The sequence below is a fragment of the Penaeus japonicus genome, unplaced genomic scaffold (assembly GCF_977035675.1).
Source record: "Penaeus japonicus unplaced genomic scaffold, GWHDUDI00000001_assembly GWHDUDI00000021, whole genome shotgun sequence".
Lineage (NCBI taxonomy): Eukaryota > Metazoa > Arthropoda > Malacostraca > Decapoda > Penaeidae > Penaeus > Penaeus japonicus.
Genome location: NW_028234423.1, coordinates 20,536,335 through 20,546,334, shown reverse-complemented (window position 1 = coordinate 20,546,334; position 10,000 = coordinate 20,536,335). Strand labels below are relative to the sequence as shown.

At 36.3% G+C, this 10,000-nt stretch overlaps 1 protein-coding gene across 2 annotated transcripts in view; it reads right to left on the bottom strand.

Moving 5' to 3' along the window:
- Positions 1-750: 750 nt before the first annotated feature.
- Positions 751-10,000, bottom strand: part of Rfk (Riboflavin kinase) — an 11,624-nt gene continuing 2,374 nt past the window's right edge. Inside the window, exons 2-4 of one of the 2 annotated variants that reach the window (XM_043036035.2) lie at positions 8,061-8,212; positions 3,924-4,044; positions 751-3,292 (exon numbers count right to left, since the gene is read on the bottom strand). In XM_043036035.2, coding sequence (XP_042891969.2) covers positions 3,075-3,292; positions 3,924-4,044; positions 8,061-8,212 — 491 coding nt within the window. In that variant the 3' untranslated portion in view covers positions 751-3,074. The remainder of the gene's footprint in view (positions 3,293-3,923; positions 4,045-8,060; positions 8,213-10,000) is intronic. The other variant, XM_043036036.2, reaches the window with a different exon arrangement.

Genomic DNA, 10,000 nt, shown 5'->3' with positions numbered 1-10,000 from the left:
GGAAAGAGAGGAGAGGAGAGGAGAGAAAGAGAGGAGAGGAGAGGAGAGAAAGAGAGGAGAGGAGAGGAGAGGAGAGACAGACAGAGTCAAGTTTTGATGGGGGCGTATTCCATTATAATTTGCCACATCCGACTGCTCATTGGTACATAGATTTGTTTAGCATGCACCAAATACATTGAAGAAGGGGAGATGCACTATTGACAATAGTTTTTTTTTCATTCAGACGGTTCCACAAGTAAAGTCACCAAAGAGTCATTTAGTAAGCCTCCCTGCCCCTAGCTGTTTACCCCATTCCTTAGAGGCTTTGGGAAAATCAGTATTTATTTTCAATATTATCATTATTCCTATCATTATTATTATCATAGAAATAACAATCATGATTAAATTTGTAAGGTCTAGTAGGCCTGCTAATTAACTCTTCGGTACTTAGATATTCTGGAACCATTAATGGGTGAAAAATAAAATAAAGCCACAGTGCATCAATCAGTTACTTTCATTGCAATGTGATGATATGCATGGAAATTTATTACTAATTTTGATTAAGTGGAACCATTTTGTAATTTTGTAAACAAAAACATTAAACAAATTAAGAGACAATAATTTGTATCAGGAATTATTGGTATTCAAAATGCATTTTAAAATACATCCATATAATTACTAGATTAAAAGAACTAGAGCCTATCAGAAACAGAACTGATGAAATACCTACAAGATTTCTTCTGCAGGTTAAATTACCAATGAAAGCCAAACTCTTTAATAAAATATTTAATCCATAACTATAAACAACTACAATTTTCAGTATACAGGGTGCTTACATTGCCCTTGTTATGGCTGAGAGCATCATCTATACCTAATAACAATGACAAGGCTTCTAAGAATGGATGCCAACCGTAGTGATATGATACATCAATGTGAAAGTTGACAAAGTAAATAGTTTTGTGTTGATTGCACCTAATTCCAAATTGCACATTAAGTTTGTTTATATTTGCACATTTATATTTTCCTTCCAGTTATTATCAACCCAATAGATAGCTATTCTGGAAATGTTCTAATTGGTTATCAATTTACCAAATCAAAACCATAATCATATCTTGCTATAAATAATCACCATCTTCCTGATATTTCTCATTCGCTTTTCTCTCCTCGATACATAGTGGAGATAATTTCTACCGTACACAAACCAATATACTCCATCTCACACAAACACAAAAACACCTTTGTGTTGCCAAAAATAAAATAATCACATTGATAATGCGATAGCTACGATGGTAATAAAATACTATAGAGAATATTTCACGTCATGCTCAGAAATTGGCTTCCCCAAAATACTCCATTTCATATCAACCTCTTCCAAGGAATCATGACTAAACTCATTCCTGCAAAAGCTCCCACTTGGGCAAATGTGAAGACTTCACACAACTGATATGCTACAAACCAGGCTAAAATGGCTACACAGAGACTACATACAAGCTATGTATAGTAATAAAATGAAGTCCAAAGAACCAAGGAAATACTGGATAACTTCATAAAAACAAAAAGCCTTTACTGCCTCAGACAACACAAGCTCACTGCAATTCAGTAATAAAGTCTTCCTCTATTGATCACAGAAATATAAATCATTTAATATCCAAAGAAACACAAAATAACAGCATTTGGGAATCTGAGTCACATCACATCATAAAGAATTATGGAATGATGAAAATAATGTCATGATCTTCATAATGACTGCAAGTTTATTGCACATGAAATCAGATTAACAAAATGACCATGCACCATTATTATAACAACTGTATATCTTTTATTTTTTTCTACTTTGAACAAGTCATAACCACTTGTTGCAATCAATATCAGACCTAATAAGCTTTCTTTTTATTTATCTATATTCTTTCCTGGGCAGCTGGGAGGCTTGTAAGAATTAGTCAAGGTCTAAAAAACCTTTTGAAATTACCTATATCATCAATAATTTCTCTCCCTGATATAGCAGTGTTCCTTGCTTGTAACTTTCTGTAAATAACACTACAAGACCTCAAATCTTTCAGTCTATGGAAATGCCTGATTATTTCTACCTTTAAGGTCCATGAAGTGACTCTGCTCTCCAGCGCATGATAGATTGGGCAAAATAACAAATTCAAATATTCTGACCAAGTTCCAAAGGCTGAGCCACACCTAAGGCTGACTGACTCTTAAGTACAATTGAATTTGATAAACAGTGCAATGACCCTGATGTAAATACCTACTCTGGAATAGACTGCATAATCCCTTTCCCTCTAAAGGTTATCACATATGCATTGTCATAACTACCTAATACTTTTCCTCTGTGTTGAACTTTACATTAAATACTTTATCATATCAAAACATACACACTCTTTATGTTACTACTACTGTACATGGTTCTGGCCCAAATCAATCACAGAAATTTCTACTTATAAATGATCTAGTTTTGTAAGAGTTAAAGGAAGTAATAAATAAGAAAGAGAAATATAAAAGCTGTCATCAAATCAGATGGCCCCCTTCCCTTTCAGTGAAATAAAATTAATACTGTTAATGTCATGACAGGTAAAGAAAGGCATAATTACTACAAATCAGTAATCTATCATTCAAAATGTCTCTCAAACCAAAAGTTACTGTCAGAATTAACCTGCATAACTAATTATCTTTAAGCTGAACTCTGCCACAAGGATACAAATAATAATGTCATGAATGTGAAAGAAAGAAAAGAGTTGTCCTTTAAATTACTTTTTTTTTTTTTTTATCAAGGTTCCTTTGGTATTCCTTTAAAATAAGACAATCAGATCAAGTGGTTTTGTGCTTCAAGACCAAACAAATCCACAACACAATGACTTTCAAAAAGTGTAAACCTTTTTACCCTCTTAGATATGAAACTTGAAGACTTTAACTTCACACTGTCATCATTTACTCCATTAAACTCAAAACACAATCAGCATATAAGAAACCAAACCCTTGGAACAATTCAAGACCTAAATTTGGCATGGCTCGGGAAGTTGGCATTATGGCCCATGATAAATATCACTTGTGAATGAGGCTTCTCCGCAGTGAAGACACTGTTGCGAGTTTCAGCCGCTGTGATTGCAGTTACCGTTCATCTGATTTTCTGTCTCTCCGTGCCCATTCACCTTTCCATTGGCAGTAATTCCATTACCTATGGATCCATTAGTTTGTGGGACTGGTTTTCCTGTGAAGAAGGCATGGTCCTTGTACACTACATGTTCTGGAAGGGAGAGCTGCCTGTCTGCCTCGGCTATGTCATTTTTGATGGCTTTTATGAGTTCATCTGCAAAGGAGTAACAAAAACGTCTTTTAGTCCTTGTGTGTGTTAAAGAACCAATGGCAAAGCATATGAAGTGAAAATATATATGAGTGAGAAGAGATGGGAAGGGGTGGAGGGAGGGAGAAAAAGAAAAAAAAAATCCCATCACCTGCTTACACATAATCCCTTTAACCTTTGTATGATCACACTCCTATTATCCTTCCCCTGACAACAATCTCTCTTCTCTCTGCCTATGCATGACTAAGCTCAAGAAAGGAGTCTCGGTCACGGCATGAAACTCGTGTGACTTGGTGGTTCTTTGAAGCAAGTTTCTTAGGCCTTTTTTGTAAATGATATGGTCAAAGAGAAAGGATGAAAAAAATATAAACATACATAAATATACCCACAAATGCACACACGCACCCATTCACTTATGAGTACGTACACGCGCACACAGACACAGACACACACACACAAGTAGAGAAAAGAAAATGAATCTTAAACAACTACCAGAGAGAATACCTTTCAACAAAATAGCATTTATATAATAAAATCAATTCCACCCATACTAAATTAAGTAAAAAATCCATAAAACTTCACTAAGAAATGCCTCCCATTTTGAGAAATGGATGCCAAACAAAGCAGTGACACTTACCAAGAGAACTGTAATTTTCTTCCGGGCGAATGTATCCCAGCATGACCACCTTGAGCTCAGATCCGTAAAAGTCGTTCTCGAAGACGTGCATGATGTGCGTTTCCTGGAAGATGTAAATCTCCTTTGATGTGTGCACCCCAAGTGCATACACACACACACAGAGGCAAGTGTTAGTAACTAAAATAAATAGACAAATGAGGCATGTAAAGAGAAAAGACAGGGAGGGAAGTCCATTAGTGGTGCAATACATGCCTGCTGCTCTGCTTGCATATAAAGAGCAATGTAATTATCTAAAGCATACAAGCTTATTCCTTCATGCACTGTGCAAAACAGCTTTTTCATCAAGGTTAACAGTTCACTCTAAATCTAGCTTTATGCAAAAATTCCAAACTAACTCAAAAGAAAGACATAAAAACATCAGAATCCACTACTTTCTACATGTTAATGTTATAAAGGGACTTTTACTCAATCTTCTTCATCAGACCATATGAAAGCAATAAGGCTGCATCCTAATGATACTGCAGAAGGAAATTCTCAAAGGTTCATGCAATTAAGCTGATAGAATAAGAGACTATAATCCGTTCCATGGACTCTGGTGCAGAACAAGTTAAGCCTAATTCTGATTGCTATGTTTAGATAAATCATGCCTCTTTTTCAACTTGTCAATTTTGTCCTTGGAACAGAGTATACTTAACTACTCATAACACTCCTATTTCAAAAAAATAAGGAGAGAGAGAGAAAAAAAAGAAGCAATTTCAAATAGTTGCATGCTTTTAGAATTTTCTATTTACTTATTCATTCAACCCTTCCGCTTTGGGCTTTTTCCATAGAGTCTGATAACTTTTACACTTAATTTTTCTTGTTCAAAATACAAACATGTTATTCCTTCAATTGTGTAATTAACAGATCAACACAAATTCTAAGCATCATCACTTGGATAAAACATCATATATAAGATTCATACATTAAACCATGAGTCTAGAAAATAACAGAAAACATAATAACTTAAGATGCCCAGCCCAGGCAAAACACCTTAAGATGTGGCCCATCACGGAAGGGTGAATCACGATCTTGTACTATAAATCAATGACAATAAAATTTACTCATTCCTACCCAGAAATAAAACATAAGGCATATATATATATATCTTAAAAATAAGTTATCATTAATAAATCATTTAGGCATAAAACACCATTCTCCTGAATGCACCCCAAAAAGGAAGAAATAATTTGTCATACATAAAATCAAAATAACAAATAAATATGAAAAACTTTTCCCATATGACTCACAACAATATTCCCAAACACAATCTTTCTTCCACATCTTCCATTAATCAAGCATGGAGAAAGCACAGAAAGCAATAGTGTGTGTTTGTCTCTGGTTCCTACATACAACACCAATGCTAACATACTATCATTCCTTTCCCAATGTCCAGATATTTGAGCAAGCAATTATTTACAAAATTTGCAGAATACACAATTAACTAAAATAAACACAAAAGAAAACTTTACCTGTAATCATAAATTCTGAAGGAGGGGGTGGGGTAGTGGGAGAGGGAGGGAGGGAAAGTGAGTGGGGGGAGGGGGAGGGGAGGGGGAGGGGAGAGAGAGGAGGTAGAGAAAGAGAGAGAGAGAGAGAGAGAGAGAGAGAGAGAGAGAGAGAGGAAGGGAGAGAGAGGAGAGGGAGAGAGAGGAGAGGAGAGGAGAGGGAGAGGAGAGGAGAGGAGAGGGAGAGGGAGAGGAGAGGAGGGAGGGGAGAGGAAGAGGAGAGAGAGAGAGAGAGAGAGAGAGAGAGAGAGAGAGAGAGAGAGAGAGAGAGAGAGAGAGAGAGAGAGAGAGAGAGAGAGAGAGAGAGAAAGAGAGAGAGAGAGGGGAGAGAGAGGAAGAGAGAAAATCAAGGAGAGAGAAAATGAACGAGATAAAGAAATAATAGGAGAGACAGGGAAAGACTCAGAGAGAGAGAAAGAGAAAGAAAAAGAGAGAAATAGAGAAAATCAAGGAGAAAATAAAAGAGAGAAAGAAATAATAGGAGAGACAGGGAGAGACTGAGAAGGAAAACTATTGTAAAACAAACAACAAAGAGATAAAAATACAGCTCCTGTGCATGGAATGCGTGAATGACCAAAGTGATGAGTCATGTTACACGACATCCATCCCAGGTCATCAAATTGCATCTTACAGGCATGATGACACAGTTGTAGCTGTACTCCATAGAAAATAGTTCACTTCAGATCTTTAGCCAAATACATTGCAATCTGTCCATTGTATCACTAACCTTTGGAATTTCCTATGTATTCATAAGTTTACCAATAACTATTTCATTTCCATGAAGAGCTACCAACTTCTCCTGTGAATTCCAGAATTAAACACACTTGTAAACATGCACACACAGACACATGTACACACACACACACACGTACATGCATACACACACACACATATGTATATACACACATACATGTATACACATACACATACACACACACACACATATGTATACACACACATACATGTATACACATACATATACACATACACACACACTCACACACACATGTATACACACACACACACACACATGTACACACACACACACACACACATGTACACACACACACACACACACACATGTACACACACACACACACACACACACACACACACACACACACACACACACACACACACACACACACACACACACACACACACACACACACACACACACACACACACACACATGTACAGACACACACACACGCACACATGTACAGACACACACACACACACACATGTACAGACACACACACACACACGCACACATGTACACACACATACACACATGTACACACACACACACACACACACACACACACACACACACACACACACACACACACACACACGCACGCACGCACGCACGCACGCACGCACACATACACATACACACACACATACACACACACATGCACACACACACACACGCACACACAAACACACACACACACGCACACACACACACACACGCACACACACACACACACACACGCACACACACACACACGTGCACACACACACACACACACACTAGGCCTTAGATCAACAACAATAGATAGTGAACAGAAAGAATGCAGAGTCACCCCAAAGCTGAACTTTCAACACACTAAAAGACTTTTTTTTTGTTTTTGTTAAACAACTCTAGAATGACGGCACTTTCTCCAGGAGATTAATAACCCTTCAAACTCCCTATGGAAGGTTCATGAATTATAATTAGCAATGATGATGAGTCATGCAGGGTGGCACTCTGTGAATCTAGGAGCGCTGGACTTGGCTCTCTGTGCTATTGGAAGATATTGATTACTACAACACACCTACATTATAGACGAGCCATTTCTCCTTTCTTTAGTATATGATTGTGTAAGTGGCTGTTTATGTGTATATGCATGCATGTATGTATGTGTGTATGTCAGTGTGAGTGAATGTGTGTACACACTTCACTGAACATATTCAATTAATGTACAAATAGTAAATTCATCCATGGACTGTTATCACTATCAAATGACATCATGCCCTAATATGTATATATGTATATTATATATATAATTATATAATAACATATATATGAAAGATGTAATGTGATAAAAATCATTCATATATATTTCAATGACCATGCAATTATGCTTGACAATATCACAATGCAAAATATCTTTCGTTATAAAAAAGAAAAGAAGAAAAAAACCCTCATTATTCTGTATTCAACAGAGACAGACTAACATCAAAATTACAGATGAGCTTCATTCTTGAATTATCAAATGCACATACAAACATTTGTTATTGGAAAAAAAAATTGGTGTGGGCTGAATTAGTGCAAATAACTTGCAAGAGGGCATTACACTGACAGTGTCACAAAGCCAATGTGGACAGCCATATGAAGGAGAAAAAAATGAAGAAATTGACATGATTATCCACAAAGATAATAATAATAATATGAACATTAATAACAACAATTACAGAAAATAGTATCCACATGAATATAAACATACAGTACATATATGCATATCACCACCACAGATCTTCAATAACTTGACCATATCAGGCAGCCCAAGGGAGGAACCACTGAAGAAACCTGATGACTCACCATTGACTTCTTCTTGTTGTTATAGTAAGGGTTCCATCCAATGCTCATAACCATCTTCAAGGTGGGTCCATTGTCCACTTTCGCCCACCCATAATAGATGCCGGTGCTGATCTCCTCTGGCAGCTTCTCTACCACATGCTCAGGAAAATTGGCTGGAAGGGAATCACATTGCTGCATATTAATGTATATAAAAATGAATGAATAAATAAATAAATAAATAAATAAATAAAATAAATATCTGCCTTTGTATGTGCAAGTGTGTCAGTGTTTCAGTTAGTGAGTGTCAAAGACTGAGTGAGTGTGTAAATCTTCTTGTAGCCTCAAGTCTAGTCTCTATCCTACATACTAATACATACCCAAAATTAACACCTTAAAATACTCTATGCAATTTTCAACTAGTAGTATATAATCAACACAATCATATGTAATTCTGCAAAAAAAAAGTAAAAAACTGACTAATATTTCCAAAGTTAAATTGCAGCAAAATCAAAATTCCATTAGAGTGATCAAAAAATTTCAAGAATGATTCATGATTACCCCATGAACACCTGTGGCTGGTTGCAAGTGCACATAATTATGTGTAATCAATAAAGTCCTTTGAAATGCAAAGATGAGGAGGAAGAAGAAGAGGAAGAGAAAAAAAAGGAAGAAAAGAAAGAAAAGGAAGAAGAAGAAGAAGAAGAGGAAGACACTGAAAATAGAGAAAAAGACAAATGAGTAGAAAATACAAAGTGGGGGAAGAAAAGAAGTAGAGAGAAAATGAAATAAGATATGAAGGGTTAGATGATCCCGAAAAAGAAGAAAAATCAGCAGAAAATTCTTAGCAAGAGATTGGCCAGGATATTTGTTCATTGTTCCATCAAAGCTAAACTTACATTACACAAATATTAAATAAAGTATATAATAAATATGAGATACTATGATGTTTAATATATATGGACTCCTATGTGTCATCTGCTGGTACTCTTGACAAGGAAATACCCAATGAAAGCAAGCAGGCTAGAAAAAGTTCCAGGCATTTTTGTGACAGAAGGATAAAAGGAAAGATCTATAAGAACTTGCAAGAAGTCCCAAGAGAGGAAGCTGAATGTAGTAGAGCTGCATATAAGTGGATAGAGACCAGAAGGAGAGGATAAGAGGGATAGCAAAAGTAAAAGAGGTGTATAGGAAAATCGAAGAGATGTGCTTTCAGTGATCTAGACATGCCACCAAAAGAGAGAACAATTTTGTGGACAGGCAGATGATGGAGCTGGAAAAAGAAGGAAGGAGAAAGAGAGGGAGAGCGTGAAGGAGCTGGAAAGACTGTTTGGAACAAAGGGGCAAGGAGAAAGTGAAGAAGTTGTATAGAGATGACAGGAGAGGTGGCTCATCAGAAATGGCAACCCTTTATGAACAGGGCAAAAGCTGTTGATGAAGAAGGCATAACTATGATAAAATTCTACTCTACAAACAGCTGCATATTTTGGATATTCTTGTTGAAAGTTTTCCAAATATTCAGCAGATGCATACTCTTTACCCACATTAATTCTGAAACTAGATAATTGCATAACTGTAGCTAACCCTTCAATCATAAGTAATTATGGTACTGCAATGCTCCATCATATTAAATAACTTATCTGACCTATGCACTTACTGCACACCTTAATCTTTACCTCTGCAAGTGTTGCAATATAATGATGCAATTGCTATCAATGAAATGTCTATGATTTAATGCAAAATCAATCACTGCACTCAAATAAGCAGTGAAAAAAACACATATATGAGAAATACACAGCATGTAATCTGGCAACAGCAACCTTACAAACCAGTGGTGCATAATATAATCAAAATACAAAAATTAATAATCCACCACATCACATATATATAACAATAGTACAACTGAACTTAAACAGATAGAGTCAGTATCACTATGCCCAAGCATCTGAATTGGCATCACACCA